The sequence below is a fragment of the Lasioglossum baleicum genome, unplaced genomic scaffold (genome assembly GCF_051020765.1).
Source record: "Lasioglossum baleicum unplaced genomic scaffold, iyLasBale1 scaffold0021, whole genome shotgun sequence".
Lineage (NCBI taxonomy): Eukaryota > Metazoa > Arthropoda > Insecta > Hymenoptera > Halictidae > Lasioglossum > Lasioglossum baleicum.
Window position 1 is genome coordinate 1,050,264 of NW_027469081.1, and position 22,582 is coordinate 1,072,845.

The window sequence follows — 22,582 nt, forward strand, 5'->3', positions numbered from 1 at the left end:
AGCGTTTGCGTAACCTTGCGAAACATGAGAAATATTGAGACGATGAAAGCAAGTTATGGATCAAAGAATGTGATCGAAGAGGAACGGCTACAAAACTGTTACTTTTCTATAGTAGTCATTATCGAAGATGTGAGCAGATCAACCATCGAAACGTATACTATACATATTTTTAATTCAAACACATTCTTTCCGACGTCTGTTCCGGATAATAAAAGGTCTGAGAAAAACAAGAAATCGGGCCAGGAGTTCTGATCGAAACAGTCGCAACTAAAAAAACCTAGAAAAATGCACTTCAGATATTCTCTCCAGTTCGCCAAGAACATAGCTACGTATACAGTCTAAACCCTTTTTGCTGCATCACTCCCCCTGTTTCTCCTGGCCCCGAATCGACGATGCAAATTCGCTAGGAAAAAACTCATTCCCCTTTCGAAGCTGTTGTTAATATTGAAGAAGTAGACGTATTTTCATCCGCATCCGTAATCGCGTGCCTGTGAATGTACAGGTCCGTGTATATCGACTGCATCTGCATTTACAATCAGGACTAGCCCTCGGATCCATTAGTCACCTGACGGCGCGGCGCGGCGGCGGTGGATCGGTTTCCAAGCGTGCAGGGAAGAAGCAAGTCCAGAAGAAGGATATACCGAAGCTGGCAGTATTAGAGCAAACCGATCGGGACACTAATGACTAGGATTACTTCTTGGAAGATATTGCTGCCTTCTTTCCTCCTTTATCTACCTTCAACCCTCCTTTTTCCCTCCCATTCCCGTCTCTACCGTCTCTGTTTGGTTTCTCACGCGTCTGCTGCGAATATCGATGAACCGAACCCCGGTTCCATTCGTTTATTCGTCTATCGTCTTTTTGCGTTTGTTTAAGATTGAGAACGGTCGCAGTATCCTGCTAGATTGGACGAATTCAGATAAGGAGTTGATAGGGGGCTTCGACAAAGGGGACACTCTAGTGATTCTGTTCTATTAGACGCGCAAACTTTCCTTTGTTTTTCTTATTAACCCTGCGTCAACGGGGCAGACTCGTTTTTACAGGGTTACGGGGGTGCGAGACGCGCCTTGCCATTTCTCGATCATGCAAAGATGGCAAAAGCGCTAGATAATCGACCTCAAAAGTCCTATTTTTACGTTTACGAGGCGTAATTTACATTATTCGGAAGCATACAGCTGCGCAAGTACAGTAAAGTCACGATTCTAGCTCCCTGAGGATCTACACGATCACTGTCCCTTCTCCTACCCCTTCCACTGGGGGGCATTGCCGCGAGGGACCAAGAAGCTCGAGCTGCCTTCTACGTTCGGCATCCTTTGTACTTTCGACGCGGTCGACGCTGTCATGAAAAAATAGTTTCCCTATGCGACCTCTGTCCCTGTAGCTATATTTGATATAATGCAAATTAAAGTTTATATTATGAAAAATTATTCTCTATTTCACTAAGCAAGTAAGCAACATTTGTTCCTCTTGTCTTAAATTCACACAATTTGAAATATAGCATTTATTACTGATTTACAGACGCAATTCTTAAAAATTTTCTTGAGAATGATCTAAAAGAAGATCGAAACGTTGAAATAAAGATATTGTGAAAATTTGCAAATCGTGTTATGTATAACAATTGATCGAACCAGTGCGCTGAAATCATCAAAAAAACGTTTTTAATGCAAATTACGGCCCGTAAACGTAAAAATAGGACTTTCGAGGGCGATCGCAGTCTAGATTCATCCTTTCTCTACTGAAAAACCCCATCTTGGAAACGACTCTACCCCTTAAGCATACGGAGGACATGTGTTGCCCAATTGATGTTTTTATTCACTATCGTAGCTACCAATAAAAGTACATGCATCGTCGGTTGATTTTATTCCGTTATCAAATTATTAACAATTCCAAGCTATGTGTATGCATGTATATCTCCATAGGTGAGAAAATGAGCTTTTGTTAACAGAAGATTGGATAACATGATTGCTGAAGCTATACGCGCAGAGTAATAACAACGTACGATACATTCAGATGTAATTTGCAAATTACAATTGCAAATGGTAATTACAAGTAGACACACGTGGTTCATTTTGGTACACGAAACAATATTCAAGTTTTGCTAAAAGTTCTCACTTGTTGTTTAATGAATTAATAATAGAAAGAGCTAATAATAAAAATCAGAGTTTTACACTTTGCGGGTTACCCTCGTATATTTCAACTCTTTCGATACGGATCGTAATGCGATGAATCTAATTCAACATTTATCCTGCACTACAACTGGCAATTTAGAGTCACGGTTAACGAGGAAGAATGGATCGGAAGTCACTTGTTACCGGAAAATGTTACGATCCCCGACAATTCCTTATAAACGATCCGACGCTAATAGCAAGTTTCGAGGCATTATAGCTGACATTGTGTGACGCCTTCTCGTTGCGAGTCTTAATCGAATCATATTCATTATGGCCGGCCACGTCTGTTACAAAGAAAAGTGAACTTCGCAGAAAAACCACGCGCTACACGATTTACTCGCGAACAGCCCAGCATATCCTGTCGTGCAACGAATTACGCCGCGCCCAGTAGCTATCGCGCGCGAACAAAGGCTGTACGGCCTGCCATCGAAACAGGAAATTGAAAGCAGCATCGCGTAAAATTTCAATAGAAGTACAGATATAGATATATGTATACATACATCACACGCACACACATACACGCATACGTATACAGGGTGACAAGAAATAACGGAGTTAAACATTTCTTATTATAATTCTGTCAAATCGACGAATTTTGAAAAACCAAATGATAACAACCATAACATAGGCCTTTGGTACTCATATATTTAAGAAGTTTCGAAGTGGCCACCCTTCGAGCGGATTCAGAATATGAATACTAAAGGTCCATGTTGTGGTTGTTATTATTTGGTTTTTCAAAATTCGTCGATTTGACAGAATTATAATAAGAAATGATTAACTCCGTTATTTCTTGTCACCCTGTAAAGAGATATGTGTGTAGTAGGTATATACATATTGGATAACCAAGGATAACCATGACAATGGAGTCGTTCTATTCGCGAGGTGGTCCTTCGGCTGGATTATGGTCGTCCGAAAAGCCATCGGGCTATTAGTCGCGTTTATAGGTCTAAGGAGAATAAAAAGTAATACAACGCACACGTGTGAGGATAGGGCATCGGAGTGGAGAGAGAGAGAGAGAGAGAGGGTGATAGAAAAAGAGAGAGAGAAAGATGGAGAGAAAGGGAAAGTGGAAGAAAATAGAGGGTCTAACGCAATAGAGACAAAGCAGACGAGAGAGAAGGTAATACAGTTAGGCGAGCAACAACCACTTTTACGACGGAGCTCGTATTCAGGGATATGGTTTATCCGAGTAGCGTGGAAAGACGGAGCGTTACGAGGAAAATCGAAGGACATCGGTACAGCTTAGAGTATCCTTCCAAGCCTCGTATACGCGAGTTAAGACTCCCGCAGTCCTTAATTTGAGAAGGAAGCTCAGGGCACAGCCGGCGAAACGAGTGGAATAGCTCGAGTAAGACACCGTTGTGCGGTTTACGAGCAGGACTCCCCGCCATCGTTGGCCTTCTACCCAACAACAGCTTTTTACCATCCATAAATTTAATCAAGCAGCGATTGACGCCTAAGGAAGGAATAACAGCGAGCGTCTCTACCGAGTGGGAAAGGAGTAAGCAAGCTTCGGAACTTTCAATCAATGTCTAGATCGGCCCTTGTCACGAAAACTCGCGACCGTAGGTATATACCGGGGAGAAGCTAAAGGGGGAAAAATTGATAAAACGCGTGCCTCGCTTCCTTGAGGCAGGACGATAAAGAGAGAAGCACCCTCGTCACCCTCCACACACTGGTTTGTACCTGCTTCTCATGCTGATAAGACACTGGTTTGTGCCTGCTTTTCATGCTGATAAGACACTGGTATACATATGCTAGCTAGAAATCCCGTATTACCTCGATTTTCGAACTTCTGCAGGGATACGTAGCAGTTTCACAAGTGGTCTGCCTTCAAAACGATACTTCTACTAATTCCGCCCCTTGGGCTACGATTTATTTTACGGTTTCGGTGATTAAGGAAGGAGGACATTTATATATCTAATGTATGCCTACGTGTTCTCCAATAGCTGTACATTAACGAAACCAAAATAGAATTTTATTTCGGTTCAAAGGAAATTAATAACATACATATATTTATTATAGACTCTGTTCAGAATCTTTATCTCAAATTTATAAAGTGAAATCGTTTTAATCATACTTAAACTTATTGTTCTCAACCTATTAAACATATTTTGAAAGAAAATAAATTTCTGATTCACTCCACTTTGTTACAATGAAGCTAGAAAATTTGTATTTTGCATAAAATATCCGCTGTCTACTTATTAACACTAAACTTACCACTGCCGGTCAAATGACCAGTTTTATATTTTTCGTTTTACAATTATTCAAATTATAAAGTTGCTTGCATGGAAATTGATTCGACAAGTTTCTTTAACCAAGCACATATTGTCATAAAAATTGCAGAAAATCTAAATAAATATTAATCGTTTCTAGTGCTCGGTAAATTTAGTGTTAAATATATTCTACCAGAAACGCGTCTACTTCGAACATTTCGTTTTGCGTTCGCAAATAAAAGATCTGCAAACATATTTTATGATTTTGACGTGCACCCATCAAGGTCTACAACGATAGTATGAACCCAGCATTAAGGATCTGAAACACATGTCCGAAGAATTCTTTGGTTCAGAAAACGAGACGCCTGTAAACGGCAACATATACCGCGGCATAAGTAATTTGCACCAATTTACCACGATATTCGTCTAATAGCGACGTTGTTTCTTAATTAGCCGTGCCCTTGGCAGCCAATAATGCTGCCAGTGGAACAGCTACTTAGGTAGTATGTAGTTCGCGGGGACATCCCAACAATTTCATTGCGCCGCGCAATATCTTCAAATCATAAGATAACGTTTATAATATGCGCGGAGATATGAAAATCCGTTGCATATCCACGTCCTACTTTACAATTACAGGGGGTATATCGTTTATCGAGGTCAACAGTTTTAACGGTGATCGATTTCACCCTCTTGTACGTTCGAATTCATTTCTAAGAGTGCACGCTTCTCGTTTCGGTTTCATATCGCGGTGGCAAAATCTCCAAGCGGCCTCGTATCCGTCATTATCAACCGATATTACTATTAGCGCGGTATAGCGGATATTAGTATTTCGATAAGTAAGCATTCGAGAAGCTCTGATATCTACTCGTCAGCTGGCTCCCATCGTTGTTAAGTTATTGCAAATTTAACGAATGGAAACATCTAAGATACATAAACAATACGCGACATTACTGAACCAGTAATGGGTTATGATGAAGTTTCCAAATTCGATAATTTTTTATAATACCCATTTAGAGTATAACATGTTCTCTCGTGTACTAATAGAAATTACATTCTATTTATTGGTTTTACTCAAGAATGTCGATTTTTTTAAAGCTACCACTTGATTGTGGTATAATTAGCATGTGTGTAGTACCGTTGGATGTTTTCATATTTACCGTCATATATCGATTTGGGAAGCATGTACGTTAACACACATCGAAGGTACTCCGACAAGTTTCGCTTAGTATTGTTCGAAGACTGGGAAAATGTTAACATGACGTAAGGGGAAAATGCCAGCGATAGGAAATCAGATGCAAGCTCGAAACAGTTCGTCTAGTTTTCTCGTCGTTCGATTTACAGTCGTTCGCGATATTCAGGAAGTTTCTCGCGGCATACACGAAACTGCTGCGACGTGTTTCAACGTTTGACTTACTGTCTTACGGACTCTGTTTATTTATGCCCTGGAATAAATCTGCTCAAAGAGAAATATACAGAAACTCGTGAACACGCATGAACACGTTCGCGTTCAAACTTTCCCCTGCGCGACATTCATGTTTCTGCGAGGTATCGCACGTCGCGGACCTCCAAATTTTTTGCTTCCGCGCGTTTGATCCTATGATAGGATTCCTATCGGGTCATCGGCTAAAGTTGAACCGTGCGAAAGCTATATTCAACGCTGAGAATTTTCAAAGTTTCCAACTATGACAAATTCGTATAAATTCGAAAAGAATTCCGGTTTGGCATGTTCCATCTAATTTTTCTTTCCTGTGCCGGGTCTATCGATGTACTTACTATGTGAATTTGCTTGTGATCATTTCTAAAACCACTGTATCCTCACTAGAAAAGTTCGCATTTGTTCAAAAAGAGTTCGCATATGAAAACGAAACACAGACATACTTTTAAAAATACAGTCATCAATAAAAATTGCTGTGCCATTATTCAAAATATTGTTTACATTATTAAATATGTTGGGATTTAAACAAATACTAAACATTTAAGTATTGCATAAGGTGTTATATCAATTGCGTATCCACAAAATTTTTAAAATGATATAGAATGGAATTATTCTAGGTCGAAAGAAATGTTCAATTTTCGTGTTAAAATGAAATTAAAATCTCCAATAATGTAAAGAATATTTTAAATAATGGTACAGCAATTTTTAGCGGCGCCTCAGAGGCACCACACGAGTACTAAGGGTTAACACCATATTTTATGCCTTTTGAACTCCATTCACAAGTAGAAAATAGGTCTAAAAATGACCCAACATCGAAATCGATAAACGATAAATCACTTAAATCGTTTTTCTTTCCTTCAGATATATCGACAAGACCTTTACACAGCTATTTAAATTTTTCACTACGACGTCCATTGGGACCATGCTTCTTCCGAAATTTGTTTTAAAGAAACAGTTTTGCTCTTCTAAACATGATAATGTTAATTGTCAATAGACAGCGGATCTTTATGCAAAATAAAAATTGTCTACCTGAATTGCAACACAAACTGGAGTAAAATAGAAAATTATTTTCATTCTCAATATGCTCAATAGAGAGATCAACAATATAACAGTATTTATGAATTCTTCTAATGTTTTTACTGTTTTAGATTACACCTACTCATATTTGTCATAAATGCATCAAATCCGCTGTCCAATTATCAACTATCGATAGACTGCGGATTTTATGCATTTATGACAAAAATGGGTAGGTGCAACTTGACACAGTTGACAAATTCTTTGCAACTCCTGTTCTTTGCAATTGATGTAAACAATTTTTATTTTGCATAAAGATCCGCAGTCTGATTATCAAGCAGCGTAAGAGTGAATCGATCAATATAACTAAAGATTCAAAAAATGAAAGTAAAACTTGTACGAATTGCTTAATACACGATCGGACGAGCCTTGCTGGTTTCCAGAAACAATGGGATTCATTAAAAGAGGAGGAGTACACGCCAAGAAAACTATTCGCCGAGATAAAGTACACTATCAAGGGTGGAGTTAATTAAGCGAATTACGCGTCGATCTTCTCTCCATCGAGCTGATTATTTTGTTGTTCCGAGCAACGTGAAATTTATGCGGGGAAAGAGCAACGCTGGTTAACTATGTACATACACCGAGGAATGAATTATCTCGAGGCTGTTCGCAGAGGGAACGATCGAAGAAGGATCGATCACTGACGATCGCTGCGTGTAAGCGGTCGGGTTCTTGAAAGTGACTATTCTTAACGGTACCTACAACTTTTTACGTGTCGATAAGACGCTGATTTATGACCGACCTCAACTAAGTAAACAGTGGCCGCAACACGGAGCATTTATCTGTAACTCATTAGGCGCGTGCCTGACTTTTAATTAATCATTCGTCTGGTAAGGAACCGCGCCGAAAGTGAACAGCGCGATCTCCATGACTTCGACTTCCTTCATTTTCGAACTTTTTCTCTGCTCGCCACATTTTTCATCAGCTTTGCATAGACTCGAGATTTATGCATGAAACCGTGTATCTTGTGAATTTTCTATCGATAATTTAATGGTATTTTTCGATGTTGTCGTTGTCGTTGTTGTATGCGTCAAATATTGCAATCGAATTTTAAATCCCTTCCCGATGAGAGCTAGAGACTCGAGACGTTTAGCGCTCCACGCTTTTATTTATAGTCGCTAATGTCCAAAAATATTATTTTCTCCTTTTCGGTGCATTTTAATATAAGCGTGGTTTGTAAAAAGTTTTTTTTTTCTCGACCAATGTGATGAACAGACCTTTATGCATAATAAACATTTTTTACCTGATTCGCTACAGACTCGAGTGAAATGGAAATTTATTTCCCCTTTCTTAATGCGTTTAACCCTTTCGTTTAAACTTCATGCGTTTAAACATTTCTTCCGATCTAGAATATTTCCATTCCCTATGATTCTTGAAATTTTATGGATATGAAATTGGTATAATACCACATACAATGCCTAAATGTTTAGTAGTTGATTAGATATCGATATATTTAATAATGTGAACAATATTTTGTGTCTCAGAGGGGACAACCGAGTGTAAAGGGTTAATAGGCTGAAAATAATACGTAATTTTATATTGTTCCAATGTTTTTACTGTTTTAAATATACACCTACTCATTTTTTTGTCATAAATGCTTAAAATCCGCTGTCTAGTGATGAACATTACTCGGACACACTAGTATAACCGATCCAAAACTTTCAGTATGCACCACAGAACACTCTTTTTACACGCCTCTATTCTATCCAATGATGATGTTGTATAACACGAACATCTAGTAGGTAAAACGTTTACGTGTTCACAAACATTTTTCTATTCGGTAAAATTTGCCCGGCTCGGCGGTCTGGAAATGTTCTGTGCTAGAATAATCAAGTGAAAAAGCTCAAAAATGCAAGAACGATATATGCCTCTACGTAGGTTAAAAGTAATTTAGTTTTCCAGAGGCCGGCATGCAGCGTCGGTCAGCGACACTAGAGAAATTCATTGCGTTTTGAATATGCTGAAGCGGCCACTGGGAAAGCTGTTATGCAGCGCAACTTGCCAATTTGCCTCCGCTAAAGTGGCGGAAACCAGGGATACAGGAGACGCTTTTCGTTATTTTCCATGTATATCTATACGATCAAAAATATCTTTTTTTTATCGGTTATTTTACGTCGCACTTAATCCTGTTAGGATTTTTCGCGACGGGACCTACAGTTTTTATAAGTTGGGTTCCGAACAACCTTGGGCACCACAGTTTAGATGGCACATGGAATATTTCCAGAGGTACCGGCGTCGATCAAAAATATTTCATCCTTATTCGTTCACCTCGTCAACTCTCGATAGCTCGGCACAATATAATTTTCACTATGCAAATGTAACTTCAGAATTCCTCTACTACTGCATCCTGATTTCAAAGTACCACCCTTGGAAAAAGTTATTCAAGTGTCCATCGTTGTAATTATTAGACAGCCGATATCTTTATGCAAAATAAAAATGTTCTACCCGATTTGCAACAAACTGGAACGAAATAGAAATTTGTTTGCTCTCTTGATCTGTTTAATAGGTTGAAAATCATATAACAGTATTTATTAATTCTACTAATGTTTTCATTGTTTTAAATTACGCTTACACATTTTGCTGTCTAGTAATTATTCATATTTCTAACGCGGAAAGTATTATCAGAAACGATAAAGGCAAGTGCAATGACGAAACTCGTTATTAGTCTGCGGATCGAAGAAATTGGTTCGGTGAAATGTAAAAAAGGAAAAGATTTAAAAAGTTCAAGAATGCTGTGATGTTGTTTTTAATGTAACGAAGTCGTTAAAAGGGATGAAATCAATTTTTATATTATTCCTACTATCCAGAATCAATGCAAAACATTTTTATTTTACATATAAATCAAATAATAAATATGTTTGTTCATAACGTATTACCAAATAGACAAATTGGACTCTAATTTAAGTAAGGGTTTAATCATCCCCGAAACATTTTTTGATGTTCCATCGTCGTTTTCACCGTTAGAAATATTAAGAAGTTCATTTTCTGTTCCGACCAAATATTTTTGCGAGGGGTGGTGGTTTATTGTTTGACAGAACGCCACGGAAATACAAAATATTTTCATTTCAGATGAAATGTCTACCAAGCGATTAACTGTTTGTGAAGTTAACGGTCAACGTATGGCCTTATTTTTCTACAAGCTTTGTGAATTGTCGTACGTTGACATTTTTATATATGTGTGTTATTATGCATAAAACATATGAATCCTTTTATTATTGAGATCCAGATGCTTTTTTCTTTCTCGTTTGTTCTTCTTCCGTCAGTTTTTCACATTCCACCTTCCATCCCCCTATCGTTCTCCGCCGTATTATTTTCCTCGTCCGTTCTCCCTTGCCTCATCCTCTGAAACCCCAGTGGTCTCTCACCTCTTGTCATTTCTCTGCACTGAAATTTTTATGGTGTGTCCAATTTCCGGCGTGGCTAATAGGCATTAAAGCCGACGTCCTGGTTTCCGTTTAAAGCGGTCGTGATAAAAAAGCAGGCGCATCACGGCAAAATTTATTGCTTTACTGGACAAATTTCTGGCTGGCTTTTTAATTGTAAAATGGATTGCCATTCTCAAATACGGAGAATGTAGAAAGACGAACGAGTAGGAGTTAAGTAATATTTAATGTAGGATGCGTTTAAAGCATTCGCTCTTTTATTGCATACGGAAATAAAAATCTTAAGATGCGACATGAATCAAATACAAATTTCCTTTTAATTAGCACGTAATGTGTACCTACTTATTTTCAGAATTAGTTGGAAAAAATAATCTCCTGAAATGTAGGATAATAGTTAAGATGTAGTGCTCCAGTCTTGTGCATTTCTTCTCTTTGATAAATGATTTTGAGAAAAATCTAAACAATTATATCATACATCTCTATAAAAGACAAACTATTCGTCGATTAGAAAATTGATGACGATTCACATGGGCTAGCAAGCATAATATAATAAAGAATATACTAAAAGACGTACATAACTGTTTTTGTTGTCAATAAAAATCCAACCGACCGGGTGCGATTAAATAAATAGCACACTGTAGTCTCACAAATGAACACAACACACCAAAAGAAGAACACGGTCTGCAAAAATGATTATTTCACTGACAAATAGCTTTGGCGTTTTCGTTGAATTTATCCAAATTCAAAACAGAGAGAATATCTCCGACAATCAAACTATTATTCCATCACCACGTTACATTCTAAAGCTAAAGGACTCGACTCCAAAACGGCTTTCGGCGACTTCGAACGAGTCCGCAGCCTAATCGTTTTTTAAACCTGATATATGGGAGCAGATAGCTACATATCAAGGAGGAAGGAAAAGAGTAACTTTTTCGAGGTGATTGTGGGGTCGGCGTACACGACGAATTTTAGCTTTTAACGTTAGCTCGAGCAGGTCCAGGGGCAGTGGCGGCGCCGAAGTAGAGCGTAGAAATAAATGGGAGCTGAAAATCCTACGACGTCGATAACAGACTCCGAAATTAGCTGGTCGTACCAAATTCCCAATGGAGATTGAACGGGCTCGTTGCGCCTCTGCTATCGTGAATAACTACGTTTAGTGCGCTGCCAGTAAATGGCCTCGCTAGTAAATGGGTAAACATATATACAAGCCGGTAGAAAATCCCAGTAGCCTGGAACTGCAGGGAACACGTGATAATTAAAGTTACAAAAATACGACGGTTAAAAAGGTATAGGGGGAGAGGAGGGATGGTGATCCGGTGGAGGGGAAAAACCGGCGAATGATAGACCAGGGATTCTCCGCCCATCCGGCAGATGCAACTTTCATTGTAATTATCTTTCTAATTGTTCCCTGTCCACCGGGGAACCAAAGGAGAAATAAAATAATACGCGTTTCTCGTATTAAGCCGCGTCTTAACGATCTATCCATCGTCGTCGTCGTCGTCGTCGTCGTCGGCTTCGTGGTCGTCGCCGTCGTTTTCGTTGTCTTCGTTGTCGTCGTTGGCTTTGTCCTTGCCGTCGCTTTCTTCCTCCGACGGACGGTAAAAAATACCTAACAGCGTTGTTAATAGGGATTGCAATACCGCGCTAAAAATACAACACCGGTATTCGGTATTTTTCTGGTATTAATACCGATATACTGTGGTATAATGTGATTGTAAAAAACATAATGCATCTATTGAACTATCATTAAGCCTTGAACGTATTTTTTTGCACAAATTACCTGCAGTTGAAAATGCCCTTTCCGCATCCACGCTGGTTGGTGGTACTGTTAATAATGAGCGATATACTTTCTCCAAATATTTGCCTCGATGTCCTTCATCTTCTAACAACTCGGTCGCTCGTCTGACGGTTTTGGATAAATCTATTTTTTGTATTAGTGTTCGTGGCAATTTTTTTATTTATAACTGATTGTGATTTCTTCCCGGGAGACAATTCTTTTTCGATATCAACATCATCTTCAACGAATTCATCTGGATAGATTTGTGTTCGGTTTTCATAAATGTTTTTGTGGAAATTGACGACGAACTTAACTAAATTTGACCTTGTTAGCTTCTTTTCTTCCTTTCCGTTTTCTTTTTTAAAGTCGTTATATAATTATGTAAATACCTTAAAATATTTTCTAGTTCACCATGCCTTTCCTGTATACGAATTTCCAATGCACTGTATAATTCCTCAGACAGTGGCGTGCCCTGATCTTTAAGTGATTGCAACATAAAATTTATTGCTGCATTCGCTGTTAATAAGTTGGAATCCTTTCGACATATAATGCTTCCGCAGCCAGCTTTATTGGAAGCAGAGCTGATACAGTTCTTGATATTAAATCGAATTCACTATCGGAAAAATTAACTTGTAAATTTAAGTCAATTAAGATTTTCGGCTGGTCTTTACTTCACCGGACTCAAAATTTGTGCCTTTCGCCCATAAATCCAGTAGATTTGTATCGAGATTTTTCGATCCTGTAGGATCAATGGTTCAGGAATTATGCTTGCTTAAATTTGAGCAATCTGCAGTGTTTTTGACAGGTAAGGGCACCGCCATATTGGTAGTGACGGTCGCGTGCCGTTAGTTCGCAATGAAAATCGCAGTTGCTATTGAAGGTTCCATTAAAAAGTGTTTAGCCATGAACCATAGATTTTTCAAAATTATGCTAATACGATCATATCAACGAAATTGTACTACAGCAGTTTGCGAAGGTGTTTCGATCATAACTAATTGTAGAAACTGCATGTAAGTACAGTGATACGGTTTTTAGACGTCCTTACAAGTAAACAAGGAATCAAGGTTCGAATTACAAAGTGGCGCGGCAAAAATTCTGCGTTCGTTCTCCAAATTTCGTGTAAATCTTCCTTGAAGGCCAAATTAACGTTACACGCGCTAATTCAGCGTTTAAAAGGACTTGTTTATGTGTTAAAATCTGAAACCGCGGTGGAAATAGCCAAGAAACGTATTTCATAAGCCGCGTAAAATAAAAATGCGGTAGTCTGGCCAGCCGCGTTTAATTTAACCACAAATTATGAGCATATAACCTGCACAGAGCCCGATGTTTACGGACACTATTGCGGGCTTATTTCTTTACGCAGCTCGATATCAACGCAGCATAAAATATCACGCAATACCCATAAGGGAATTTTAACGACGATTAATTCGCACCGAGAAGAATAAAAATCCCCTTGATAATATGTACATAGTTCCATATTGAATTTGTGTGACTGATCTTCTCTCGAATAGAATTTATTAACAGGTTTACATTATGATTCGGTACCACATTTTCGAATAATTTAGTGATGCAGCACATAATTGCGTTGTACCTGTTACGAACCAAATTCCAATAATGATGCTGGTTTTAATATTTCCCAAATTCAATCGTTTGCTCATAAAACAATACGTTGAAAGTTAAAAATAAATAACGAAAATTTAAAAATGAAGGGTCACATATTATTAGTTCGTGAGTATCCAGAGTGTCGCGATTTAACGAATTACATTATGAATATTTCTGTTTGAGTGTATATTAGAATCATAGTTAATTCTTGGTGTACCGAAGCTTTGCCTTTTGACTAATTTTCTGGACGACCTACGACGCATTAAAAATGACGATAGCAGCAAAGAAGAAGGGCCACAGAAACCTAGAAATGCTTTGTACGAACACTGATGGAATGCAGGAAACAAATAGAAAGAAAAGACGCAAGAAAAAACGGAAGTTGAAAAAGCACTTGGAGAACTGTAGGTGGAACATTTAGGCTAAATGTTTTCCCGTAGTTAGCTTAGCACGTGGTTAAAACATAGAAAAATGGATGAGGAGTTGTACTTCTGACGACGCGACGTTTCTCAACACAGTATTAACATTAATAAACTGTCAGACATAAACAGACTGAATGCTAGGTCTATGTACATACGAATACGAAACCAAATATCCCCATGTTTGAAAATGTGGCAAGCGGAAGTTTCTTCACCGCTTTAACGTACAATAATACCTCCAAAACAATATTACCAAGATCGAGCACTTGAAACAGAGAAGAACATGTTGATGGATGATCCATGAAATTTTCTAGTGGCAAAACATTACGTTAGAAGTACATTTCATGCGATAGTCTTGCAGTTCAGCGTCGTGAAGGTTAACCAGCCTAATATACCGGGTGTTCCCCGATTAACTATCAAAACTTCGGGAGCGTGTAGGGGACCGATAAACCAAGGGGAAAAGCCTACTTTAGAGATGTGCTCGCTTAGAAAAATCGCAAATTAAGAAACAAAGCAGTACTTATGTATCACCTTCAATTCTCTTGTTCTTTGCATTCCCATGTTCGTGTCTGCAAGAGATTAGTAATTTTGAACAGTATTTTTAGAGTAAATAAGCCCTTAAAAAAAATGAACCTGAATACACACGTGTACATTAAATAAGTGGAGAAACGAAAACTGTTGCGTTTCTATTTTCACGGTTTTCCCCAAAGCAAAAACAATTGAATTGTGTACCTACATTTTGAAAATTTCTCCATGTTTAAAATGAGAAATTAGGATTTTTTAAAATGTTTTCAAGTGCAATTTAATTATTTATTTTGTTCGGAAAGCACTGTCTCGCTATTTCGCAAAGCTTCGACATATTTTCCAAGTGAGACTTTCTTTATGCGGTCCCTATCCACCGCATAAAAGGAAGTTTCTTTAATCTGTTGTGAAAAATTATTTGTTATAGCTATTTATGAAGTTTGTGAATATTTTTGTATGTGCGGTTTTTTTCCCGCGGTCTTTATCTGCCGCGCAAAAACAGGTTCGCGTGTACTGTGACGATAACAAGGCGGAACACATTGTGTGCATCTCTGATAGAGAGTGGTTGTTCCGCGGCGCGTTTAAACATTCATATTGCTCCGTATCGGTTCGTCAAGAACGACCAAAGAGAAACGATGGAGGCCTCGAACGAAGAACGCAATCGGTGTTTGGTTAGAGAGACTCGGTTCGGCAAAAACATTTTCCGAAACGGAGGTGCCCAGACGCCGGTTATCGATTGGGAATGACTTTCGCGCAAACGTGTCGGACGAGAAGCACGATAAACGCGATAAGAGGTGAGCGCGGAGGCAAAGAGGAAAGGAGGATGAAAGAGCGAACGGGGTCGGAGGGGACGAAAGTGTCGACGAAAAGCTTCGCTTCAAAATTGCAGTCTTCTGCTCGCGGCAGCGATCGACGTTCTCCGATAAAATAGACGGAACGACGACGGTTTCGGCCAAAACGGCGGCGCTCCTCGCGTCGCGCATCCCGTTGCTTGCCAGAATGAGAAATAGGGAGAACGCGAAATTGAGAAAATAGAAACTGAAAGGCTGGAAACACGTTTCCTCCTCGGACCCGAATTTGCTGTCGTGAGAGAGCACTGCGAATTTATGACGCAGACACCTGACGAAACTGCCATATTTCAATATTGGACCTCCAGACACGAAACTCGTAGTCTTCTGCGTGGCTAGAGGATTCTTAAAAGCCCGGACTAGTATACCAGAAGATATGATATCTGTTTTACGGTTCGAAATTTTAAAATTTTATCCTCGTACGTGTAGATGTCTTTCATTCGGGACGTAGGGATGAATTAATAAATTCTAGGTTTAATCGATTCGGAAGCTTTGGTATTTGATTAAATATCTTTAAACGGTGACTTTTATTAAATACTGTATGTAACACTTCGTCGCTCGCTCTAAAATAGCATCTTAGGTACCTAATATAGAACCCAGAACATAAAATGCAACTGATTTTGCCTGCTTTTTTTCGATCGATGACGTTCATCATTAGCCACAGTGACCATCAACGCTACGCGATTGAAAGTAACGACCTACGTCTACAGCAGACTGAGCAAGATAGATAGAGATGTTACCTATCTTTTTCTTAGGCATCATTTTCTTTTTCTGCAACGTCCCCAGGCAAATTCCGAATGCTCTCGAAATAGAGAATGTTAAAAAGGTAACCTTTCGAAAAATATCATCACGGGACCAATGTTTCAATGGAACCAGGAAAAAAGACAATTATGATACTAATTTATGAATCCAAATAGTCGATTCCACGAATTAGTGTACATCATCTCGGAATTGTAGTAAGTCTGTGCCTGTGAATATATGTATGTAACTGTTCGACACTTACGTTTCGAGAATATTCTAGACGTCGACCTATCGATAGCTCACCTGCAACAACAAACAGAGAATTTTGTTTAAAGGAGGAGACAATGGAACAAGTGTTAAAAATATTGGCTTATTTATCCCGTGTTGTCTTGGCTTCGTAAATTATTTGAAAATATAAAATAAGTTCTGAGCTATTTTTTCTATTAGTGTACGCTAGACCAGTGGTCGGCAAACTGCGGCTAGCGAGCTACATGCGGCGGTGCGGCGAATGACGTGTTCAAAATAAATATATTTTATTTTAATCAGTCACACAGTGTGTTATATCTAAATTCAAATAAAGGGTAATCCCTACTCTATTTTAATCAATAAATAAGACACCGTGTTTTAACCGACTTCTAAAAACGGGGTTCTTGTGAAGAAATTTGGCTCTGAAAAGAAATCTAAACCGTTGTACAAGCTGATATTTGGCTCTTTCGACTAATGAGTTTGCCGATCACCGATCTAGGATTAGGACTGAAGGGGACAAAACGCTGCTAGCCGATTCTCGACATGGAAAAACATGATGGTTTCGCAGACTATGTACAACTGAGTCACCCGTGTAACGCTTCTAGCAAGATAGCTGCCATATCGACGAGCGTGGTCCCGGCTATCAGAAAGAAATCAGTGTCCGATGATCGTCGATACGAGTACTTTTCATCTTGAAAATCGAAGTGGAGTGGAATCAACGATCCTCTGGTCGAGGAAGCGGTGTCTACCGATAAACTGCGGGACAAACACCGGTTCCGTTCGTTGAAACGGTTATCCTCCCCCTCCCCCCCGACTTGACGCCAGTCGAGACGAGAGACGAGAGACGAGAGAGGAGACGACGACGCGCTACGGTTCTCGAACGAGCGTGTTCACTGTCGGCTACAAAATTCCTGCCATATAGAGGGAAAACGGGGGACACCGGGGGAGGGCTGGAGGGGTTGGATGGAAGGAAACTGTAAAGACTCCGTCGGAAGATTTCTCCGTGCAATCAAGACATCGTTTTCCACGGGACGAGTGAAATCGGACTTGGCGGCGTTCTGCGGCAAGGGAAAGAACAGGACAAGAGAGGCGAACTGAAAATAACCGTAGAGCCAAGGACGAACCCAGAGCGAGGACTGGAGAGAAGAACGAAAATGAAAAAAGACAGGGAACGAAGGGAATACGTTTACCGCGCGCGCGGCTCCGGCGATCTAGCTATTACGACGGAAGTCCTCTCGTGAGTAACTTCCAATTTAACAGGACCCGGTCCGCCAACGTTCCGACGTACCGCGCCGCGCCGTCCGAGGAACGCCTGGGCGCAAAGGAATTACTGAAAATCTGTTCACCTAGTCGCCCGTAGTCGCCTGCAGTCCTCTCTGTAGTCTGCAGTAGTCGGCACAAGAAAGAAAAGTATATAAAAAAACTTTTTAAAAACCACGCTTATTGTATTGGAATGCACTAAAAAGGAGAAAATAATTTTTTTAGGCATTAGTCGCTATAAATAAAAGCGCGGAGCGCTAAACTATATTCACGTGGGCGCTCCACGCTTTCATTTATAGTGACTAATGCCTAAACAAATTATTTTCTCCTTTTTAGTGCATTCCAATACAATAAGCGTGGTTTTTAAAAAGTTTCTTTTTATATATAATATATATTATATTTTTATTACGCAACATACAATAGTAATACTGGTATGAAATAGTAAGATATATAGAAACGCAAGATATGGTGTTAATGGTTGTGGAAAATGAACGCCCTTTTGTTTCGAACGCTACTATTTATTACAATATAAAACATCTTGGTATAATATATAAAACACACGAATATAAGAAAACTTGACTAAGAACAAACCGAGAGAAGTCTTTGTTTATATTGTTACAAGACTGGTAACCTTATCGTAGGAACTTTTAGTTGGTGCGAGCGCCGATAGACGCCGCTGTATAGTGGAATCATTTTCATATGGAAATACGCGAGATAGAATGAGAGAATGACTCCGAGAGACGACGTTTCTGAAATTCCGAAATGGAACTGAATGAACGGAACACTACACTGACCGAGCTCCTTCGGTGGGTCAGTGGAGTGGGAACGCGTAGTGGAGTAGGGAGCGCTAGTGCGCGGAGTGGGGATCGCTGAACGCGATGTCGTACTACCGAGTGTCGCGCGGCGAGGTGTGACGGTTAATATTAAAATTTTCTTTTTCATCCAGTCATCCAGTTCTGAGCTATGTTTAAAGTTTCAGGTCTCTAGCTCATCGGGAAGTGATTTAAAATTCGATTACAAGATTTGACGCATACAACGACAACATCGACAACTCGGCAAAATAATAATACATTATCAACGGTCAAATATAACTCTACAGAGTTTGAACCGCGATGCTGGTCACGCGCGTATGCACATCCGCACGAAAATAAAAATTATTTCGCGGTTCGGCGAGTATTTTTAACGATCGTTACGACTCCGCTCGAGGAATCGAGCTACGGGAGGAAGTAGAAAATATGTAGCGAACAGGGAATCGCGTTCATACTTGAAGGCGTATGTATACCAATTTGGGCGATCCTGGTTTAATTGACTGCCGCTCATTAGCGATCCATTGATCGATATTTGTTTTTGCAGTAACTGGAGTGCGGATCTTTATGGATAATCGAAATCGTCTGCATCGATTGTAAAAGATAGAAACCAAATTGAATGTTATTTCTTCCCTTAATGATTCTAGTAGAGGAGAAATCTCATATATTGACATCTTCAATTTGAAAGATTTTCCAACAATTATCAATTTCATCTGCTCAATTTCCCTATAAATGCATGAAGATCCGCAGTCTAGTAATGACCTCGTCGAACAACGCGACGATCTTATCTCGACACGCGCAAGTTTGCATTATCAGGTAAGAAAATCGTTCAGCAATTCGATCACTCCCATCTAAATAAATAAGTCTGGTTATTAATCAATTCGATCTTAATCCACTTTAAAAGGATTTTACAGCTATCCGTGTTACCTGTTTTCCGGGGTTATTTTTGTATTTGTATATCTTACTCTTGCCGATTAATAATTGTGTTCTCCCGAGCTGTTTGCTTTCCGGAGACTCGGTAACTCCTGAATTAGTAATTAATTAATTTTTCGAGATTCGAAAATTCCCCTCGGAAGTTCTCGAGAATTCCGAGATTCTTAAAGAACTGTGTTTTCCTGTTTTAAGTAAAGAGATACACTTGTTGTTTAAAGAAGGGAACAATCTTCTATTTGTTTTTCAGTTACAATTATGTTGAAAGTTTAATTGTATTGGAAACCGGGGCCAAAAGTAACGATTTGAGTTTCGACTATGATTACGCAGGAATTATTACATTTACGACAAAAAGTTGTACACCAAAATCTGTCGGAACTATTCTGGCATTACTGTGTCGCAAAAGTTTTGTGGATCGATAGTAACACTATATGTTTCTTTTTTATTCAAATATTCATTAAATTCGATTTTAAAACATGTAGTCACTCATTAACCTCGCTGTTAATGCGACCACGTTCAAATAAATCATAACTAAATAAATAAATTATACTAGGAAACAACACAGCAGTAAGCAAAATAATTGTATCGATACAAAAGAAATTCTCTTAGAAAGTTACACGATCTGAGTTTGATTATAAATTATTCGATTTACGCTTTATAATTAATTATATTGCAAATATCATTGATTTTAGTATATTGTAAACATCACTCGCCGTATTCTATAGTCTCTGTTTCCCATTTTCAAAATGATCTGAAAAACTGTTAAGCTAGAAATGCTTTCGTAACAAACAGTCGGTCATTCGCAATGCCGAACAAAGGATTCCGAGTAAAGGATTTCTCATACCGTAGGAACTTACACGCGGTACCTCGAAAGAGTTTTCTTCCGATTGTTTCGACGGTGTCCGTCATTTGTGTGTCGGTAATAAAATTTCCTATTGCCCGAGGCGACGCTCGGCCCAATCAACTTTGCAAAACTCAAATCTAATTACCGCAGCCTTTGAATCAGGGACAAAGGACGAAGGAAAGAGGAGTCTTTTCATCTAGCGCTCAGGACGCTACGCGGTCCACAGAGGGCCGCAAGGTCTAGAGAACGAAGGTACCCAGACTCAAAGGAATTCTATTCTATACCCACGGTCTGGGTAGCCGAAACGTCAGAAACTATGTTTCGATGCTATGTGTAACCAAATGATCCATTATCAACTACACACTCTGTAGCTCGAATCACTACGTCGCATAATGCTACGAATTGCCAATCTAGTTGGACAAAAGTCATTTTGCTAATTATCAGAGAATCTACCAATTTCTCGTGCAAATTGCCGAAGATGGTCTGGAACTGCAACCGATTATAGCATCCGAATTTTCGGACGCGCATGAAATTTTGTTCATCGACTATCTTGAGAAAGGCAAAACTATCAACAGTGAATATTACATGGCATTATTGGATCGATTGAGTGCAGAAATCAAGAAAAAACGGCCCCACATGCAAAAGAAAAAAGTGCTGTTTCAACAGGACAATGCCCCGTGTCACAAGTCGATGAAAACAATGGTTAAATTGGACGAATTACGCTTTGTGTGTGTGTGAATTGCTTCCCCACCCACCGTACTTTCCAGATTTGGCCCCCAGCGACTACTGGCTTTTCGCAGACATGAAAAAGATGCTCGAGGGAAAGAAATTTGACTCAAATGAAGAAATGATTGCCGAAACTGAGGCTTAGTTTGAGAGCAAAGACAAATCGTTTTACATAAAGGGCATCGAGAAGTTAGAGGAACGTTGGAATGAATGCATCACTCCTGAAGGAAAGTATGTTGATGAATAAAGTGGAATTTCGAAAAAAAAATTTCTTTTTCTTAGTTAGACCGGAGACTTTATGAGTGATGGTTATTAATATCATGCAATACCTAAACTTTATAGAAAAATATACAAGTTCGCTACAATTGTGACTAAAACAACTTCGTAATTGCTAGGATAATATGACCTGCCGTTACCAGACGTCCGCCGAGAAATTTAGCAGAAAGGAAATGCCTAGAATATTTAATTAGAGCGCACTAGAGAGAGGGGGGGAGAGAGATCCAAAGAAAGAGTCCAGCTAAGAACGAAAGAAGGTATCGAATGTGCCCAAAAGTCGGGAGGGTAAATCCAGGGGGCGGTTTAACTCAGGTGAGGGTACACAGATGAGCGAGCCATGTCAACCGTGAACCGCGATTACGCTTTTCGTGGTCGCTCAAAGTTGGACGGAGTAAAGTGGCCGTGGGCTGTGAGCATTACCGCAATTAGACCCAATGAAGTCGTCCGTCCGGGGACTCTGCAAACACCCTGCATATTTAACCTCGCCGCTAGAGTCCCTTCCCTCGAATATATACTTCACAGGCTCGCCGGAAGCCTGTCTTTCTTCTCTGGAGGCTATCAAGCAAGCGGGGATAGACCGGGATCGATCTCAAAAGATGCCGCCCGGCGAAATGGAAATTAAAGACTCGCCAAATGTCCTTAACTTCATTGTTCCACCGTTTTTCTCCACTTTCGTCCGGCCGCCATTGTTCTCCGAAATATGACGGACAGTTTAGCAATGACTCTGAAAGCGCGATTACGCCCACTCGAATCCGTGGCACAAAACGGGAACACTTTTCTTCTTACTTTCTGTAGGGATACTCTCTTTCTTCGTTCTGGCTCGGCTGTAGTCTAGAGTCTGCTCACACGGAGGTTAATCTACAGTCTTTCTCACAAGATCGCATGATCTCTCGAAAACTGATGGTATGTACCTCGGAAAAATCATTTTACATGTGTAATGTACAGGGTGTCACAAAATTATATGTCGTGGACATCATAGCGCGATTCTACACCCCCGATTTAGTCGAAAATGACGTAAGAAACCCCCCGCAAAATTGACCTTGAACGTGGAAAACAAGGTAAAAAAAAAACCAAAATTTAAGGATCCCTGATTGATCTATACCCTACAGTGTAGGGCCTACAGTAAGGATCACAGATACTATTAAGGATCAAGATTTTTTAAATTTTATATCAAAGTTTTCTTTTAAGATTTAAGATTTTTAATCTTAAAAAAATTTGTTTTTTTACCTTGTATTTCTTGTTCAAGGTCAATTTTGTTGGGGGTTCCTTATGTCATTTTCGACTAAATCGGGGGTGTAGAATCCCGCTATGGTGT

The 22,582-nt window shown here is 39.4% G+C and overlaps 1 protein-coding gene across 33 annotated transcripts in view; it reads right to left on the minus strand.

The window, feature by feature from the left end:
- Positions 1–22,582, minus strand: part of LOC143219184 (protein muscleblind) — a 520,585-nt gene that overhangs the window by 338,928 nt on the left and 159,075 nt on the right. For 2 of the 33 annotated variants that reach the window (XM_076445103.1, XM_076445114.1), the window contains one exon: positions 14,044–16,482. The exons of 29 other annotated variants lie outside the window; for them this stretch is intronic. In XM_076445103.1, coding sequence (XP_076301218.1) covers positions 16,379–16,482 — 104 coding nt within the window. In that variant the 3' untranslated portion in view covers positions 14,044–16,378. Of the gene's footprint in view, positions 1–14,043; positions 16,483–22,582 lie in introns of those variants that run through there. 2 more of the 33 variants (XM_076445105.1, XM_076445106.1) reach the window with 2 other exon arrangements.